We start from the raw sequence: 20,425 nt of genomic DNA, 5'->3' as shown, positions 1-20,425 counted from the left end.
CTTAGGATTTGATTTGATTTATTGATTGGTTAATTGATCGATCGATCGATTTATTTATTTATTTATTTATGTAAAATTTCTGTGAGACCCTCAAATTATGAACCAAAAATACCGCAAGCTATATCAGTGTCTCATCTACAGATTCCCTGGTTGTCTGGTTAGGGTAATACTATCATTGCAAGAATTCAGGTTATTTCTAGATTTCATGTTTGTTTCTGAGTATGTTTTGCAGTCATTCATTAATACATAATGTTCCTGAGTTCAACCCATTGAAATTTCCTCTCAAAACAGTTTATGGGTGGGGTTAGTTATTTTTTTTGTTTCACTGTTGCATTGCTTGAGCTACAGCTATTCAGTCACAGACTTGCACTCTGAGTTACAGTGATAAAGTTGGGTCTTATTTACAGTATTTACTGATCAATTGTTTTTCAATATGCTTCAACATTTCTTTGGACTTTTTTATCTCTTGGCAGTTTCACAGCTTTTGAGTTTCACAGGTTTGTATGTTGACTAAATTCTTTCTTTTATTCTTCCGATGCGTCTGGAATGAGACTAAATATGTTTTAAAGTTTAGCTTTTACTTTATTGTAGGCTAAATTAACAAAGTTGGGAGTGGTAAATTCATTTCTGTTCAGTTAACATGTTTGAGTTTGTACTAACCTTGCCAAAAGTTGTCTTTCTACTGTATTAGTAAAGCTTTTTTGTTGCATATGACAAGATGGGCTTTTACAGAAACCCATTACATTTTTCATTAGCTATTAAGATGCCATGGTCCCAACTCTATAAAATACAAAACTCTAGAGGCCTATCATTGACCAGTGTTCAGTTTGCAGGTCTTAATGACTCTTAGAAAGTTATTTCTGTCTCTGCTTGTAATTCAATACTTTAGTGATGCTATTCTGTGCTGAATCTTCACCAGTTTTAAATCACATCCTTCTCAATGTGTTTAACAGGTTCACATGCTGATTATGAATGTCCCGTTCAGATCAACCCACAGAGAGTTATTGTGAAGTACGGCGGTTCTGTCTCAGTCGACTGCAGCACTTCTGTCCCGCATAAAGGGATGGGATGGGAAGCCAGTGAGGGAGGAGTGCCCATGACCAGAGCCAGTCTGATCACATGGAGAGTGCCAGAACTGAGAGAATGGGACATAGAGCCAGTCTGCTACATGAACTATAAGAGACAGTGTACAGTGTATCTCCCAGTGACTATTTACAGTGAGTTTCTCTGTTATTGATATTTTTATCTTTTCTTTCTCAGAAATGTCTAATGCATGTACATTCATGACTGCAGATATCAGTGTGTAAATCTTCCTCCACAGAGACTCCAGACAGTGTGTCCATCAGCACTGTGAATCACAACGGACCAATGATGGAGGGAAACCAGTATGAGCTCCAGTGTGACGTTCTCAATGTGGCTCCTGTTCAGAATCTCACTGTCAACTGGTACAAAGGACAGACTCTGGTGACCCAAATCATCTTCACTGACTCTATCAAGACTCCAGTCAATAAAACATCTAAACTCCTGATCCGTCCAGACAGAGCTGATGATGGAGCTCAGTACTGGTGTGAAGCAAAGTTGGAACTGGGAGAAGATGGACCTCGACCTCCTCCAACAGCCCCATCAGAAACACTCAATGTTGAAGTTTACTGTAGGTTTACTTATTGCTAAGCTTGTAAATTTGATTAAATTTAATGTAGTTTATACTTTCTGAAGGGTCTTCTAGCATGAAGGGTGTGCAACTGCATATTTCATCATATGCAGAGTTTTGCATATTAACTGAGATAATTTGATAAATATAGCATATTATGAATTAACATAAATATGTTTCAGTTGTGAAAATATGTTCCTCTTTCCTTCCTCAGATAGACCAAAACACTCCAGTTCAGCAGAGACCATCAGTAAAACCAAAGAGGGGTCGCTAAACTGTACAGTGAAGGCAAACCCAGCTCCTACGTACTCATGGCACTCAGAACATCTGAAAGAGACGATCAGCTCCTCAGAGCTTCTGTCCTCCACGCTCAGCTCAGGAACCTACACGTGCATCGCCACAAACTCTCAGGGAAGTGACAGCAAAGTGTTCATCCTCAAATCTACAGGTGGGTTATAAATGAAAAGAAAAATGAACTGCATATTCTCTGTCTGTTCGATAAAATGTATAATGTACAGTAATTATGTTTTGCTTATATTTGAATAGGATTTATAAATGTTCATTAAGACATTTTGCATTGAATTTCTTTTTATGTATTTAGCTCAGTATTTTGCTCTCATTGAAAATGAGGAAGGAATCTGAGGACACATTTGTGAAATATCTGATGACTTTGTGCTGATATATGACAAAAACTCTTCCTGGATGTCGGGTCGGGAGTTTCTTCAGCAGCTCCAGCTCTGCTCTTCTCTCTTCTGTAACTGTAGACAGGGATTGAGCTTTGAAAACATTGTGTGTGTGTGTGTGTGTGTGTTTCTGTTTGTACCATCATTCACACAGCTCCTAGTTCACATGTCGTCCCACATTCTGGACTGTTCTTATCTTCTCCCAGCTTCTGGTTGCATCGATTGTCACATAAGACTGCAGATTTTTTTTTTTTTTTTTTTAAATGGGACTAAAAATGCTGTTGACTTGTAAATGTATGCATTTAATGACTTGATGCATGATCAGGGAAACTGCTAATACACATCCATTTTATTCATAAATAAAATCCCTGCCTTTAAATGTTAGCATGAAATTTAACATCTGTCACTGAAAAGTAAATTTTCTTTAATGTTTACTTGGATTTTTTTGAGATTTATTTTGAGAAATTATTGGACAAAATAAGTTACCACTTTGAAATCTCACCACATAAAAAAATATGGTAAATATCATTGTCTTAACCCAATGTTTTGTATGTTAATATGTGACCCTGGACCACAAAACCAGTCTTATGGGTAATTTTTTTTAAATTGAGATTTATACATCATCTGAAAGCTGAATACATAATCTTTCCATTGATGTATGGTTTGTTAGGATAGGACAATATTTGGCCGAGATACAACTATTTGAAAATCTGGAATCTGAGGGTGCAGAAAAATCTAAATATTAAAAAAAATCGCCTTTGAAAGTTGTCCATTTATGTTCGCGATTGTGCTGCATTCACTCACAATTTTTTTTATATATATATTTATATTTAAGGTGGGAAATTTACAAAATATCTTCATGGAACATGATCTTTACTTAATATCCTAATGATTTTTGGCATAAAATAATCATTTTGACCCATACAATGTATTGTTGGCTATTGCCACAAATACACCCGTGCGACTTAAGACTGGTTTTGTGATCCAGGGTCACATATCATTTGTTTTCATTTTTGATACCATATATCTGTAAAAATACATGTGACACATAACATTTAATAACTTTTTTTAAAGTAATATTAAGATTTTAGGTTTAAATGTATGCATATCATAGGTTCTTTAACTGTTCACTGTGAAGTTTAGAACTGTTTTCCTGTCAGTCTGTCATTTGTATTAAAAACACAATGTTACAATGTTGATGTCCAGTGTAAAATCTGGATCTGGAAATCTTGAAAAGGAAAAAAACAACAACTGAGAACCACTGATGTACATGACATCAAATAAATGATAAAATGTAATGTTTTGACATTATTGTATTCTAACAGCAGTATTCTAGTATATTTGATTGTTTGTCATCTTGTAATGCCTCAATTAAAGGTATTGAGTATTAATCATTCATTGCTCAGGTCATCTTTTTAATTTCTTCTGTACTCTGTGAATGTGATGTAACGAATTAGCTCTATGAAATATTAATAATCAATAATAACTGGTTATAATTGATTTTGAATATTTGGATCAGTTCATATAATTAACTTAATGTAGTAAAATTTATATTAAAATCAACCCACCTGTTCACACTTGGTGTGTCAGAACCAAATATCAGAACCAAATACGTATTGTGCACAAGTTTTATTAACTAAATCACAGACATAACTAATCTAAACACACATACATACATGCAGGTAAAATGATGAGTGAGAGAATGGAAACAGAAGCAGGAAATGGAACTATAGAAAAGATCCATTTAACTATGAAAAGAACCATCAGCTTATAATTTTTAGAGCACCTCATTAAATTGATACTTGCATGGTCTGTGCAGTGGACACAATTCTTGAAGTTGTTGAAAATTGTAGTTGTTGGTTCTGTGAGTGTCAAATGTTAAACTTGTGATCGTTTTCTTTCTTGGATGAAGAAGATATGATGAACTTGAGTGGTTTGTTTGACTCTGTTCTGGTCGAAGGTTTTCTCTCTCTCCATGAGCACATGGCTGACCACATGCAGATTGTGACCTGCCGGCCCTGGGCTAGAAAGGCCACCCAGGCAACCAGGGAGTGAGGAAGTCGAAGATGGTTGCCCATTCATTGATGGTAAAGTTGCAGTTTTCTTCTGAGTTGGTTTGAAGAAAATACAGTCTGACTCTGTTGGGAGAGTGAAGGCATAGCAGGCTGTGGTCACGGCCTGCCATTTTCTTGACCAATGAGAAGAGTGGAATTTCCAAGCGGGAAAATTCCTCTGTGGTTGATTTATGAATCTTTGTTTTAAGCATTCTCATTTGCATGTGCAGCTGGATTGGTTTCTGATGAAGAAACTAAGAAAGATTCTTGTAATACTAATATGTTGCGCAGCTATCGGCATATCATGTACACAATCATTTCGATCTTCAAAGTACCAATTTATAGAGACAAAAAAAAAAAATAGAATTAAAAACACTACACAAGACAGTAAATCATTCACACAATTTTCTGGGATGCATGTTCATTTATAGATCAGATTAATGCAGCAAAGTCTGTTTTAAAGTCTGTTTCTGTCTTCTCTGTCTTGACCATGTGACCACATTTTTACCAGCCATAAAACCAACTTATCTCATCGTGGTCATGGTAACTAAGACCTTCTTGCCCTTGTTGTGGGAATGGGACCACAGATCCCAGTGTGAGTTTTAAATATTATTTGTTAAACTATAGCAAATACTTGCGTCTGATTTGTCTCAGTCGTTACAGTGAGCTGAGCACAAGTTCAGTAGTGCCACTTCCTATAAGTGGAATACAAAGATTGTGAAAGCCATTTCAGCTCTGCACAGGATATTTTGTTGTTTTGTTTGATATTATTTTTATAACACAAGAAAACTGCTTTGAAAAACTGAATTAGCAGCAATTACAGCTTGGGCAGGGTCGCAGTTTCACACATATGTAGTTTTCACACAAAGGTGTTCTTGTTAATGACTGTTATATTGTTTGTTTTGAAATGTAAATAATATAGTCCTTAAATTTTATTTATTGTTTATTTTTGCATGATATTTAATTTTTTGATATTGGGTTTCATCTGTGTTATGGTAACGGAGGTCTTTTATTTTGACGTTCACTCGCGTGAGCGGATGTAATGCGCATATTGTCCAAACAATTCAGTATGGAACAAGACCATAGACAGTATATAAACTGGACACAGCGTCCCCATTGGATTCAACGGAGGAAAGTGAAGTCAATTAGAAGCACCAACTTCCTGATGGTCGAGCGTACTGCGCAGACTAAAACTGAGCTTGACGACGTAGATGTGACGTGAGCAACCCGTCTGTCTTCTAGTAGCTGTGCCAAGCGAAATCTGAATCATTCCCTTCCGAAACTTGCAGAGACGGAGAGTGTGAGTAGGAGGTGTCCATGAGATAAGAGCAGGAGAAACTTTTGCTAAGTATTCTGATTAATTACTTTGCCATTTTGCCTCCACGTCCCCCCGATTGCGCGCGAGCTTCTCCTCCTGTCTGTACGGTAATCTCTCTACTGTGCGACAGAGAGTTGCGTGGTTATGACGCAATCGTTAGCCTATTTTTACAAAAACTGCTTCTACGGGGCCATAACGTAAGATACAAGGTAATGGAGCCTTTTATACATTTTCGTGTTTCTTTAGAAATAAATAATGGACAAATGGAGTCTTTAAACGCCTCAGATGTAAAGTTATTCGCTGTCAAAGTGACGCCAAAATGAATGGGAGTCAATGGGATGCTAACAGCAGGTGATGGTCTGATAGCCAATGGCGGCGCCCGGGGAAGCTTCAACATAATATGAAACGCTGCCCCCCTGAACAAGACCCATACGTATTGGTTGTGGTATCAAAGGTTTACGGTTTGCAAGAAGTTTAAAAGGATTTAGCTCCTGGTTTAAATGGAGAACAAGGTACGGTTATAGACTTCCTGCTATCTTTGTTTTGTTTTGATTTATTTTCTTTGTATTAAGATTAATTGTTGGTTGTTTTGTATAATGTTTAGGTATATTTAAGTCTTTAATCTTTACTTATTTGGTTTTGATGTATGTTTATTTCAAGGTTTATTCATTTTGGTATTTGTTTTCTTTTGAACAAGCTTTTACAGTGATTCTCAACGAGTCATGGTGTCCAACGGTGATCGTATCTGTGATGACGGACATTCAAATAAAGCGTTTGGAATCATCAGTTAAAGAGTCCAACCTTTTTTAAACCAGGCAGCTACAGTTCTAGAAGAACATGTTAACCACAGCAAGCCATCTAGCCAGATAGTGATGCGCCACGAGTCTGTTTACCTCTTTGTGACAGTGGATGGCTGTGTTACGTGTTTTTTTTTCTTTTCTTTTTTCTCTCTTTCAAAAAACTACATTTTAAGGTTTTTCAGGCGATACGTCCGTGATAATAAATGCGATATGGCTCAGCTTGTCAGTGAACTACGGCTCTGTAAATGCCGCTCCATCCGAAAGCAGGTGACGGCGATTTACTACTAATCAAGGAACCGCCTTTACTGACGAGATGCACATAACAATGTCATGCGATATATCGCCCAGCCCTAGGATGAACATAATTAACCGCTTAGCCGTTAACCAATCCAAGATGGCAGCCAAGGCAGTCCATTGTTTGTGTGTTAGTATGTGAGATCGAGTTTTTTATGTTTTTATGCAAGATATTTTATGTCATTTGGGTCTGAATGAGTAGAACTTTCCATGAAAAACATTTTCTCCTTCAGCTTGGACCATTTTTTATTAGATGCCTTTGGATTGCCACAGAACTCTGGAAGTTTGGTCTGTTTGAGGCCTAGACCTTCCTGGAATCCATCTGCTGCTGCACAGCTCCTAAGAAGGACATAACATTTTTCAGATATTCTAAGTGGGGGCTCGCTCCTGCTGCTGGATTTTGGATTGGATTTTTGGAAAGGGGTCATATAATGCCATTTTTGTACAAGCTAATATGATTCTTGAGGGTCTAAATTAAAAGTTTGTAATATACTTTAATAATTATTTAAAAATGTTAATAAATAAATAAATTCTCATTAGTATTGTAAGAAAACATTCATTTTACCTGGTCAAAAACAGCTCTGTTTCAGCACGCTGTTTAAGTGCATGTGTCTTTAAATGATAATGAGCTTTGCTCACCCCGCCCCTCTGTTCTGTGGGCGTTTTGCCACAACAACACACGTGGAGTGTTGCCTTGACAACAGTTGAGGGTATATTTTGAAGAATGGCAGCGGGAGTCTCTGATGACACTGTGCAACCATATCAATTTGAACCGGAGTCGGAAAACAGGACGTTTCTGAATGGTTGTGTAGCAACAATGACAATGACATCTGGTCAGCTGCTTTTCAAATTAGTGAATCCTGATCTCGCAAACACATCCTTCGTTGTCTGAGAAGACAAGAGGTCTGTTCACGTCCTGCACTGACGCCCCTAAGTCTGCTTGGACTGTCAAAATTGCAACTTTGTGGCTCTCTAGAGAGACATTTGAGTCACCGAAGGCTTAAACAGACACAAGGCAGAAGACACTTAAACAGAAGGAACCCTGTTGTTTAAAACCCCCTCTCTCTAAAACCCACATGCCTTTGAATCACGTGACAAGCCTCAAAGACATTCCAGACATTCCACACACACGCACAAGAACACTCGTGGACTTTGAAACAGAAATTTCCACATATGATCCAATAGCAATGCTTTTGATATGTATTTTCATGTGTGTATAATTTCCATGGCAGATTGAGATGTCTATGTTCTATCATAGAAATCAATTGACACCTAAAATGCTCAGAATTCTACATTTGAAATGCATATCTGTATTCCCATATTCTGTTCACACCATTTCTGGTATCATTCTAATCGTAGTGATCTCACGGAATTGCATATATGTATAAGATTACAATGAAATGTATTCTCATGGGTATTATCTTTCTGAAAGAGAAAATACGAATTCCATCTCTCACATGACATAGTCAAAGTAGGCGTTTCTTCACAAACAAAGGAACTTTTTCCCGCTTCAGATCAGAAGATACGATTGGCTGTTGTCCCAAAAAGAGGGGGGGAAGCACGTTCCCTTTAAAGGTGCAGACCCTCGAAAACTCTCTCTCTTACCCTTCTCCCTCTTCTCCCCCGCGCAACTCTTCTCCAAGGAACAACTGAAAAGGCTCCGGCCTTCTCCCTCGGACAAACACATGTTCGAGTCGTAGCTGCCGTTCTTTGCAACTAAGTTATAGATATTTGCCTCTTCCTTCACGAGAGATGAATCTTATTTTCCGGTAAACGTTACATTCAGTGAGCCTTTTAAGCTTCCCGCAACCCCGGAAGACGCAGCAAAAACAGGACACCGTCCGCGCTTCCTGCCTCTCAGCATCACCCGAACAGAGAACAAACTTGCAAGTATATTGATCTGACTAAAAGCTGATTCCAGGTGCCTCTTGAAATTAGGTTTCTGTCTGTAATAATTACCAGTCCCTTTCTCTCTCTCTCCTTATTTTCTCTCTTTCATTTCATTCACTCTGATCACGTTATTTCTTATGTTCTTGTTTGTTTAAATGTTTGTTTGTTTTATTGTTTGCATTTTTACGTAAGTTTATAGTTGTAGCTCATGTAATCTCTAGTTTGACATTTATTAAAACCCATTCATACTTTGACTGTCTTTGTGTTTGAAAACACACCTTTATGAAGTCAATGAAATGCAAAGATCTAATTAAGCTACATGCTCGATATTATAGACTACTTTGAGTAGTTTTAATTCATAAACTCAGAAAGTTTTATGTTCGTGGCCAGAAGATAAACTTTCTTGGAGTTTGTAAACACAGTAATACCCTTGCTGATCTGTGATAAGCTATCTTACATACATTTGCTGGACAAGTGACTGATTTGATAAACGAGACCAGGCCAGTTAAGAGGTAATTACCGATAACTGATGAAGTAAATGTATATGCGATTTATGAATTATGACCATGAGTTATGATTATTAATATTTCCAAAATTCCCTATATCCTTGAGCTAATTCGCATTGACCCAGAGTCATATATTTACGTTACAGTTGGTTAACGTAATGTCACTTTGATTTATCTTTGTGTGTACTGGCAGGGTAGAGTATAGTGAGATACGAATGCTATGTGTTTACTGATGCATACATTAGTTCATTGACAGATTGATGTTACAGCTAATGGTCATGAAAAACTTTTTTTCGGTAAATGTAGGCTTGTCAGTGATGCGTAATGTTATCTATGCAGTGTTAGGTACAACTGTCAGGGCTGAAGCACAAAAATTTTACTGATCTGTTTAAAAAATAACCAGTCTGTGAGACTATGACAGTCATTAGGCACATAAACAACACATACTCGGACAGGAGCTAATACCTTTTTCAATGTTCTCGTTTATAAAGCAGTCTGGTGAAATGATTCGCGCAATCATGAAAGCATTGATGTTGATCGTGGGGAATATTCCCTTTTCGAAAACAAAACTCAGCCACTGTGTCTTCAGCGGTTCGGATTTAGGAACATCAAAGTGACTGCTGTGTTCGTTATTACACCCAAGAACAGAACACCACAATCGCTTAGACGCCATTCTGCTCCAGCGTATCAATAATGCGGACTATGATGATAGCTCGCTCACGAGCGAGGGCGGGTCTGTGTTGAAACGATGCTGTCAATCAACAATCGTGGGAGGGGCGTCCGACCGTGTGATGTCACAAGGTCGAACGGCTTGATTTGAGAGAGGGGAAAACATATAAGGAGATAAAAAAAAAAAAACACTGGTTGGATTTTTATCATTTTATGATGGTTGTGTACAGGCACTGCCAACACACATTTCAGTACAACCAACTTGTAAAAGTGCATGTACCATTATATGACCCCTTTAAGGCCTAGTAGCACACTAACTGTCAAACCTGTGGACCCTGGGTGAGGTGGGGCGACTGCGCTTTTCCTGGTCTGCAGATCTGCCCACAGCCACTGTTTCAATCTGAGATTCCACACTGCTACTTCGTCTGTCCACAATAAAACAGCAGATAAGTTGATATCATTACTGCTGCTATGGTGGTAATAAATGATCTTATTTGTGCCTTGGACAGAAAACAACATTGCGCTGCTTTATTTGTAGATCTATCCAAGGCGTTTGATTCTGTAGATCATGAATCGCTGCTGAACAAACTTAGGGTTGTGGGTTTCTGTCCTAATGCTGTTAAATGGTTTAGAAACTATTTTGTAGATCGAACTCAGTGTGTCCATGCAGAGGGCCACAAATCTGAGTTTCTTGGGATATCTAAAGGGGTCCCCCAGGGGTCTATTTTGGGACCTATTCTGTTCTCTATTTTTATAAATGATTTAGGTAAGGATGTTCAAGCAAAAGTACACTTTTATGCTGATGACACTGTCATTTATACATATGCTCCTTCCATAGCACAGGTTGTGCAAGAGCTTCAGACTGCATTTCAGTCATTACAAACTGCTCAGCTCAATTTAAAATTGGTTTTAAATCCTCAGAAAACAAAGATCATGGTCTTTTCAAAAACTCACCTACAGTTGCTTGATGATCTTAGCATTTTTATGTCTGATGGTAAATCCATTGAAAGGGTACCCACGTACAAGTACTTAGGTATATGGATAGACAACAAACTTTTATTTAATGTACATATTGCTAATCTAGTTAGGAAGCTAAAAGTAAAGATTGGCTTTTATTTTAGAAATAAATCTAGCTTTACTTTTAATGCCAAAAAAAACTTGTGGAAGCTACTTTTCTGTCTGTGATTGATTATGGTGACATATTATATATGCATGCAGCCTCCTCCATCTTAAGGAGCCTTGATTCAGTGTATCATGCGTCTCTACGATTTATTACAAATGCAAAGTCCCTCACTCACCATTGCATTCTTTATGATCTGGTGGGTTGGACAGCACTGACCACCCGCAGAAAACAGCATTGGTATATTTTTATATATAAAGCCATGCTAGGTAAACTTCCAGCTTACCTCTGTACCCTCTGTCTCAATTCTGCTAGTTATCAGCTAAGCTCCTCCAAGTGGTTACTTTTTAATGTACCCAGGGTTTGGACAGATTTGGGGAAAACTGCATTTTCATACTATGCACCATGGGCATGGAATAATTAGCAAAAAGATCTAGTTTTAAACTAGAAACGTGTATATCAATAAATTTAAGACCATCATCAAAAAATATGGTAAAGGAGACATGTAGTTGTTTTTCTTGAGAGGTCCTTGTATTTGAATGATTTTTGCATGATTGTATGTATGTATGAATGTATGTAGTTTTTTTTTTTTTTATGTTGTGTTTATGTATGGCTGCTACCTTGTATGTAGCACTTTAATATGTTGTTTATGTATGGCTGCTACCTTGGCCAGGTCTCTCTCGTAAAAGAGATTTTTGATCTCAATGAGACTTTCTGGTAAAATAAAGGTAAAATAAAATAAAATAAACCGACAGTAAGAATTTTGACTGATTACTATCAGTTAAACTGTAGCTAACTTAAGGCCTGGACTGAATTTGTTACAAAAATATCTCATATAATAACTCGTTAGCTCAGATGTATTGAATTTTTCGGAGTGTTGATAAAGAGCAGTGGAAATCCTAGAGCTGTGCTAACGTTAATTAACCCCCTAACTTATTCATCTATTTTCACTGTTATATTTTTTATTTATTTATTTTTTCTCTCTTAGCAAACCCTGGTCTTGTATATAGTTAATGGTGGTCTCATGTGGACCTTGTTCAATCTTGCAATTAATCAATAAATAAATAATCATATAAAAAAAAAAAAACTGTAGCTAACTTATGCAAAATTCTGCACATATTAGTCAAAATTGCGTTTTTGAGAAGGGGAAAACACGTAGTTAAATATCAAATGTCCAGAATATATCATTCAAATGTACACAATTCAGATTCAAATTGTTTTGTCATTCTGGCTCCACAGTTCTTCAGTCAAGCGTGCAGATAGTGTATTGTTTTTTGTTACAAAAAGCTGACTTGTGGTAAAAATGGTACAAAAGTTGTCACTGGGACAGTACCTTTTAAAAAGGTTTTAATATGTATCATTTAGGTACTAACATGCACTCTTGAAAGGTGTACCTTTTGAAAGGGAACCGTGACAGCTTTTGTACCTTGTTTTCTGAGAGTGGAGGATAATTAAAGGGAACCTAAAGAACATTATAATAGTTATTTTTAGGTTTTATTTTTTATAACCAAAAACTAACATTCCCAGAACGTTGCAGGGAAGTTTTCATGACAATCTAAACTGAACCTGTATTAACGCCCCCTAATGGTTATTTATATATATTTATGAACAGGTGACTCAGGGTGGCTAATCCTCATAATTCATTTTAAAAATAGATGGTGGGAGAGTTCTTATAAATGTACTTATAAATGCAAGTAGAATAAACTTGACAGTTGATGTCAGTCAGATGTTTCTGGGTTTTGTCTGTTCTATCCTGCAATTACCACAGGTGGGCGCTGTGCGCTGTGTGCAATAAAACAGAAGCTTTTTTTCTAGGCCAAGGACCCCTTGGAAAATGTTTTTCAGAGAAACTTTAGTTGTTTTTTTGTTTTGTTTTTTTTGTATGATGTTACATTTCTGTGAGAGCATCAAATTATGAACCAAAATAACTCCAACATTCAACGTCAGTCTCATCTACGTATTTTCTGGTTGTCTGGTTAGGGTAATACTATCATTGCAAGGATTCAGGTTATTTCTAGATTTCATTTTGTTTATGTTTATGTTTTGCAGTCATTCATTAATACATAATGTTCCTGAGGTCAACCCAGTGAAATTTCCTCTCAAAATAGTTTATGGGTGGGGTTAGTTATTTTTTGTTTTGTTTGTTTCACTATTGTGTTGCTCGAGCTACAGCTATTCAGTCACAGACTTGCACTCTGAGTTACAGTGATAAAGTTGGGTCTTATTTACAGTTTTTTCTGATCAATTGTTTTTCAATATGCTTCAACATTTCTTTGGACTTTTTTATCTCTTGGCAGTTTCACAGCTTTTGAGTTTCACAGGTTTGTATGTTGTATTAATTCTTTCTTTTATTCTTCCGATGCATCTGGAATGAGACTAAATATGTTTTAAAGTTTAGCTTTTACTTTATTGTAGGCTAAATTAACAGAGTTGGGAGTGGTAAATTCATTTCTGTTCAGTTAACATGTTTGAGTTTGGACTAGCCATGCCAAATATTGCCTCGCTACTGTTTTAGTAAAGCTTTTTTGTTGCATATGACAATAGATGGGCTTTTACAGAAACCCATTACATTTTTCATTAGCTATTAAGATGCCATGGTCCCAACTCTATAAAATACAAAACTCTAGAGGCCTATCATGGACCAGTGTTTAGTTTGCAGGTCTTAATGACTCTTAGAAAGTTATTTCTGTGTCTGCTTGTAATTCAATACTTTAGTGATGCTATGCTGTGCTGAATCTTACTATGCTGTGCTGAATCTTGAAACAAGAGTTCAGTACATGGACATGACATACAGTGAGTCTCAAACACCATTGTTCCCTTTCGAACGGTCACTTCGTATTGCGTAGCTATACGCAGTGGGGAAACTCCTTTTCCTCGATTTACTGAAGCTTTTATGTAAAACGCATTTGCAGCTGCACAGCTAGCACATTGAGCATCTGGTTCGCTCATAGGCTGTGCTGCAGCAACTGCACAAACCAATGGCGCGGGCGCCTCTGACATGTAACCAATGAGCATCATTACACGTCAGAGCTCCCCAAGGGGGCGTGGCCTCAGCCTATATCAGAGCCCCGAATTCGCCATTATAGCAGATATCACTCCTTCAGCGACAACTGCATGTCTCTGACTGACTACTGCAAGCTTCGCCGTTGAACAAGCCCTTCAGTTTGAGCGAGCATTCTCTCAGCGGACTACGCCCTTCAGCCGTTGTCCCCTGACGCCGTCTCACCTGTGGCTATCCGGCGACGACGACGACGATATATCCTTTTGACTAGTTCATCATGCGCCACGTGCGGACTCAAGCTGCACGAGGCCGACGGACACGCAAGCTGCATTTCTTGCCTGGGAGCCGCCCACGCGGAAAATGCACTCTCTGCTGGCGGATGTGAGGCCTGCGAAAGCATGCTGATCTCCATGCTGCGAACGCGGCTAGCTCTCTTATGAGACGGCGCTTCACCTGCGCTTCCCTTCCCGGCCCTACTTCAGCCGATGAAGAAGAAGCGCCGCAGCTAAAGGCCCCCCGAGAGCATGGAAGTAAGCGAACGCACGCTGGCCGTGTCCCCGCGTGCCTCGCCTTCTCCAGAGACGACACCCTCCCCGGTTTTCTTCGAGAGAGACCAGCGCCCCCCCAGCCACGTGGCGGGCCTTGTCTCCTTCGGAGGATCGATCGAGCACGACGACAGCCTGTCGATCGCTGCGTCTGAGGAGGAATGGCCGGGCTCTCTTGACCCCGCCAGAGCTTCTCAGTCGTCAGGCAGCGTTTTAGCGACCAGGACTAACTCCGACGCCGAAATGCTTCGGATCCTGACCAAGGCCGTCGCGGACCTCGACCTAGAGTGGGCCTCACCTGAGGAGCCGCCTCGTAGTCGGCTGGATGGCTGGTTTCTCTCGGGGCGCCAGCAGGCCCCTCGTCATAAAACCAGTGCCATTTTTCCCCGAAGTCCACGAGGAGCTGACTAAGGCGTGGCGCGCACCCTACTCAGTGCGTGTGGGTTCGTCTGTTTCCGCGACACTCTCATCAGTTGATGGTGCAGCGGAGAAGGGCTATGAATCTTTGCCGCCCCTCGAGGAGGCCGTGGCAGCTCATTTGTGCCCGAACACGGCGGCTAGCTGGCGAGCTAGAGCTACCCACCCTAACAAACCATGTAGCTACCATCAGCCCTCGCTGGATGCGCGTATTCCGCCTCTGGCCAGGCTGCATCGGCTCTACACACCATGGCTGTGCTACAGGTCTACCAGGCCAAGCTCCTCCAGTCGATGGATGAGGCTGGCCCGGACCCCGAGGCCTTCAGCGATCTGAGAAGACATTCACGAAGTGCATGGAGGCAGTGCTTTCTCCCCTGAGAAATCAGGGAGTTCGCGTGATGAACTATCTCGACGACTGGCTGGTGCTGGCGCAATCGAGAACCGAGCTATTAGCTCACAGGGATTTGATTCTCGGCCATTTGAAATGCCTGGGTCTCACAATCAATGTTACCAAGAGCAAACTGACACCCAGCCAGAGTGTAGTCTTTCTGGGCACAGTTCTAGACTCTGTGGGGATGACAGCGCGGCTCACACGAGAGCGCGCGCTCTCAGTGCAGACGCTAGCAGCCTCGTTCAGAGCGCGCAAGTGCGCGCCCCTGAGAAAATTCCCGAAACTTCTCGGTCTCATGGCAGCGGCATCGTCAGTACTCTGTATACACTACTGCGCATGCGTCCGCTGCAGCACTGGCTGAAACGTCGTGTGCCAACCCATGCATGGCAGTCCGGCAGCCTGCGCATCATGGTGAATCACGGTTGTTTAAGAGCCCTGGTTCCCTGGCGAGCTCAGGACTGGTACCTCAAGGGTGTGACCATGGGGGTAGTTTCCAGAAGGAAAGTGGTGTTTACAGACGCATCCAACCTGGGTTGGGGTGCGCTGCACGAGGGCGAGCCTGTCTCCGGCCTCTGGTCGAGCACGGAGCAGAGCTTACACATCAACTGTTTGGAAATGAAAGCGGTTGGTTTGGCCCTGAAAGCATTCCTGTCAAACTTAAAAAGTCACCATGTCCTGGTCCGCACGGACAACATGTCAGTGGTGGCTTACATAAATCGGCAAGGCGGCATCAGGTCAGGCAGCCTGTATGACATGGCGAGAGAACTCCTCATATGGGCACAGAACAATCTGCGCTCTCTCAGAGCAATGCATATCCTGGGTGTTCAGAATCTGGGCGCGGCGGATATGCTCTCACGGGGCAACCCTCCCCTAGGCGAGTGGTCCCTGAACTCACAGACGGTTCGTCTGATATGGAGTGTGTTCGGAGAGGCCGAAATAGACCTTTTTGCCTCGAGATCCAACACTCATTGCAAAATGTTCTTCTCGAAAAGCAGGGATGCGTTGACCCATCACTGGCCCAACCACCCCCTTTATGCTTTTCCCCCTGTCTCGATGATTCCACAAGTCATGAAGAGGGTCAGGGAGAGTGGGTGCCCAGTTCTGCTGGTGGCCCCTCTCTGGAGATCCAGGCCGTGGTTTCCGGAACTGATTCAGCTATCAGACACAGTCCCTTGGCCTGTTCCGATGAGGAAAGACCTCCTCTCTCAGGCCAAAGAGATATGGCATCCGAGACCCGATTTGGCCGATTTGGCTGGCCAGTCGATAGGAAGAGATGATTTGGTGGTGCGTTTTTTGAAGGGTGCTAAGAGGATGAACCCCTCCAGACCCCCTTCTGTGCCCCTCTGGGACCTCTCTGTGGTCCTGGGGGCCTTAAAGGGCCCGCCGTTTGAACCGCTCCAGTCGGTTGATCTGAAACCTCTCTCGCTCAAGACTGCTCTCCTGTTGGCACTGGCATCTATCAAGCGAGTAGGGGATCTGCAGGCGCTCTCAGTGAGCCCTTCATGTTTGGAGTTTGGTCCAGGTGATGCTAAAGTCATCCTCAAACCCAGGCATGGTTATGTTCCTAAAGTGCTCTCAACGCCGTTCAGAGCACAGGTAATTACATTATTAGCTCTTCCCCCTTCGGTGAAGGATGGAGAGGTTAATCTTCTCTGCCCTGTCAGAGCACTGAGAATCTATCTGGAGCGTTCTGCGTCTTTCAGACAGTCAGAACAGCTTTTTGTCTGCTTTGGTGGCCGATCCAGAGGTGATCCAGTCACTAAGCAAAGGCTGTCTAGATGGATTGTGGATGCTATATCTATGGCTTATACCTCGGTGGGTCAGATTTGCCCCATAGGTATTAAAGCCCATTCGACTAGAGGCATGGCCTCGTCGTGGGCTTGGTCATCTGGTTTGCCCATTCAAGATATTTGTGATGGGGCGGGCTGGTCCTCGCCTTCCACATTTATGAAATTTTATAATATGGAGGTGCCTTCTCTGCAAGCGACGGTATTTTCGGTATGATAAAGGCCCGACGGGGTGTCCGGTCTTGTCTGCATTGTACTGTGCATAATCATTCACACACATATATAAAACCCGCTTGCTGGTTATATTTTATTATACTAATAGCCCCGACGGTGTCTGGGTTCATTAGTATATTATGATGGTATTGTTACTGTCACATATATTTTATAAGACCCGATGGTGTCTGGTCGAATATGTATGTATATATATAATGGTTTCGGGCACTGAGGGAACTGAGGTTACGATAGTAACCGAGTAGTTTTCTCCTTCTTATTTAAATCTCGTTTTTGAAAAACACCCCTGAAAATTTGCATATGCCAGCCCATGTTCAAGGCCAGGCGGAACTGCGCAGCCGAATCATCGTCCGAATAATTTTTCTTCGAGAGACATCATGGCTTGCAAACGAGCGAAGCATGGCAGTTGCTCAGTGTTTGGATGTACAAATGAACACAAAGGTATTTTTTTAGTTCCTTCATCCGAGCCTCTGAAGAAGCAGTGGGTTATGTGGATTTCTGATGTGTAATTCTTCAAGTTCAGACAGATAATCTTTCTCTCAAAGTCGTTCAATACTGTTTATGCATCAGTAAATCAAGCCAGTGACTAAACGATCAACTTCACGTCGTTTCTCTTAGTAGGATGAAAATAATCTTACTTAAACTGTGATTAATATACAGATAGCGATCAAAGAACAATCCCTTTCCAGTCGCCCAAGCTGTCAATCACACAGCGCGAGTTTATCTGGACACTTGCCAAAACTCGTTATGAAATCAATGACGCTGTTACACTGCACAACGAAGCTCTTACTGTACGTACATCATGTTTGCATTGGTGAAATCATTAGTGAGAGTGCAGAAACTGCGTTGCAATGATAAGATCTTCATTCACTTGATCAACGGGCTTACACTAAAGTCTCACAGCAGCCAATCACAGCAGTGGGCGTTTACACTGAAGTCTCACACAGACACGCCCCTTCAAACAGAGTGTTCAAAAATCAGGCTAAAATCAGGCTAGGAAAAATGCCTTTTATTTCTAAATTATAACAAATTTTGACTTAAAAAACATACTAACATTATAAGGGCACCCCAGGAAACATTCTAAAATAATAAAATAATCCATGCAAGGGCACCTTTAAATCACATCCTTCTCAATGTGTTTAACAGGTTCACATGCTGATGATGAATGTCCTGTTCAGCTCAACCCACAGAGAGTTATTGTGAAGTTCGGCAGTTCTGTCTCAGTCGACTGCAGCACTGCTGTCCCGCCTAAAGGGATGGGATGGGAAGCCAGTGAGGGAGCAGTGCCCATGACCAGAGACAGTCTAATCACATGGAGAGTGTCAGAACTGAGAGAATGGGACATAGAGCCATCCTGCTACATTAACTATAATAAGACACAGTGTTCAGTGAATCTCCCAGTGACTATTTACAGTGAGTTCCTCTGTTATTGATATTGTTATATTTTCTTTCTCAGAAATGTCTAATGCATGTACATTCATGACTGCAGATATCTGTGTGTAAATCTTCCTCCACAGAGACTCCAGACAGTGTGTCCATCAGCATTGTGAATCACAACGGACCAATGATGGAGGGAAACCAGTATGAGCTCCAGTGTGACGTTCTCAATGTGGCTCCTGTTCAGAATCTCACTGTCAACTGGTACAAAGGACAGACTCTGGTGGTTCAAACCAACTTCACTGACACCATCGAGACTCCAGTCAATAAAACATCTAAACTCCTGATCCGTCCAGACAGAGCTGATGATGGAGCTCAGTACTGGTGTGAAGCAAAGCTGGAACTGGGAGAAGACGGACCTCGACCTCCTCCAACAGCCCCATCAAAAACACTCAATGTTGAAGTTTACTGTAGGTTTACTTATTGCTGAGCTTGTAAATTTGATTAAATTTAATGGAGTTTATACTTTCTGAAGGGTCTTCTAGCATGAAGGATGTGCAACTGTCATATTTCATCATATGCAGAGTTTTGTTTATTAACTGAGATCATTTGATAAATATTGCATATTATGAATTAACATAAATATGTTTCAGTTGTGAAAATATGTTCCTCTTTCCTCCTCAGATAAACCAAAACACTCCAGTTCAACAGAGACCATCAGTAAAACCAAAGAGGGGTCGCTAAACTGTACAGTGAAGGCAAACCCGGCTCCTACGTACTCATGGCAATCAGAACATCTGAAAGAGACGATCAGCTCCTCAGAGCTTCTGTCCTCCACGCTCAGCTCAGGAACCTACACGTGCAACGCCACAAACTCTCAGGGAAGTGACGTCAAAGTGTTCATCCTCAAATCTACAGGTGGGTTATAAATGAAAAGAAAAATGAACTGCATATTCTCTGTCTGTTCGATAAAATGTATAATGTACAGTAATTATTTTTTGCTTATATTTGAATAGGATTTTATAAATGTTCATTAAGACATTTTGCATTGAATTTCTTTTTATGTATTTAGCTTAGTCATTTTGCTCTCATTGAAAATGAGGAAGGAATCTGAGGGCACATTTGTGAAATATCTGATGACTTACTTTGTGCTGATATATGACAAAAACTCTTTCTGGATGTCGGGTCGGGAGTTTCTTCAGCAGCTCCAGCTCTGCTCTTCTCTCTTCTGTAACTGTAGACAGGGATTGAGCTTTGAAAACATTGTGTGTGTGTGTGTTTCTGTTTGTACCATCATTCACACAGCTCTTCTTTTACAGGCAGTCGTCCCACATTCTGGACTGTTCTTATCTTCTCCCAGCTTCTGGTTGCATCAATAATTGTCACATAAGAGAGAAATAGCTGCAGAATTTTTTTAGGTATTTTTCTCCAAAATGGGACTAAAAATGCTGTTGACTTGTAGCATCTCACTAATCATGCGTATGAAGTCAATGTAAATAAATGACTTGATGCATGATCAGGGAAACTGCTATTACACATCTATTTTATTCATAAATAAAATCCCTGCCTTTAAAAGCATTAAATTAAACATCTTTCACTGAAAAGTAAATTTTCTTAAATGTTTACTTGGAATTTTTTTTATTTTTTTTTATATATATATATATATATATATATATATATATATATATATA

The 20,425-nt window shown here is 40.5% G+C and overlaps 1 protein-coding gene across 2 annotated transcripts; it reads left to right on the top strand.

Moving 5' to 3' along the window:
* Nucleotides 1-324: 324 nt before the first annotated feature.
* LOC311289934 (vascular cell adhesion protein 1-like) lies at nt 325-20,259 on the top strand. 2 transcript variants are annotated; one of them, XM_084408215.1, is made up of 5 exons: nt 325-497; nt 954-1,217; nt 1,322-1,651; nt 1,866-2,099; nt 20,054-20,259. In XM_084408215.1, exons 1-5 carry the CDS (start codon nt 434-436, stop codon nt 20,122-20,124), a joined length of 963 nt encoding a protein of 320 aa, XP_084264341.1. In that variant the 5' UTR covers nt 325-433; the 3' UTR covers nt 20,125-20,259. The 2 variants fall into 2 exon arrangements, with proteins under 2 accessions (XP_084264341.1, XP_084264340.1); XM_084408214.1 differs by lacking the exons at nt 325-497; nt 954-1,217; nt 1,322-1,651; nt 1,866-2,099 and adding exons at nt 13,141-13,306; nt 18,504-18,770; nt 18,875-19,204; nt 19,419-19,652 and having other exon boundaries at nt 20,054-20,245.
* Nucleotides 20,260-20,425: the final 166 nt, after the last annotated feature.

Source organism: Rutilus rutilus (assembly GCF_951802725.1).
Source record: "Rutilus rutilus genome assembly, chromosome: 1".
NCBI lineage: Eukaryota > Metazoa > Chordata > Actinopteri > Cypriniformes > Leuciscidae > Rutilus > Rutilus rutilus.
Note: the sequence above shows the minus strand (reverse complement) of the source record. Positions and strands in the feature narration are given on the sequence as shown.

Excerpts from the sequence above, each read along its gene's own strand:
- LOC311289934 (XM_084408214.1), top strand. The coding sequence starts at position 13,243 with ATGCTTCAACATTTCTTTGGACTTTTTTATCTCTTGGCAGTTTCACAG. Across the intron at positions 18,771-18,874 it reads TCTCCCAGTGACTATTTACA|AGACTCCAGACAGTGTGTCC; the intron begins GTGAGTTCCTCT and ends CTTCCTCCACAG. Across the intron at positions 19,653-20,053 it reads GTTCATCCTCAAATCTACAG|GCAGTCGTCCCACATTCTGG; the intron begins GTGGGTTATAAA and ends CTTCTTTTACAG.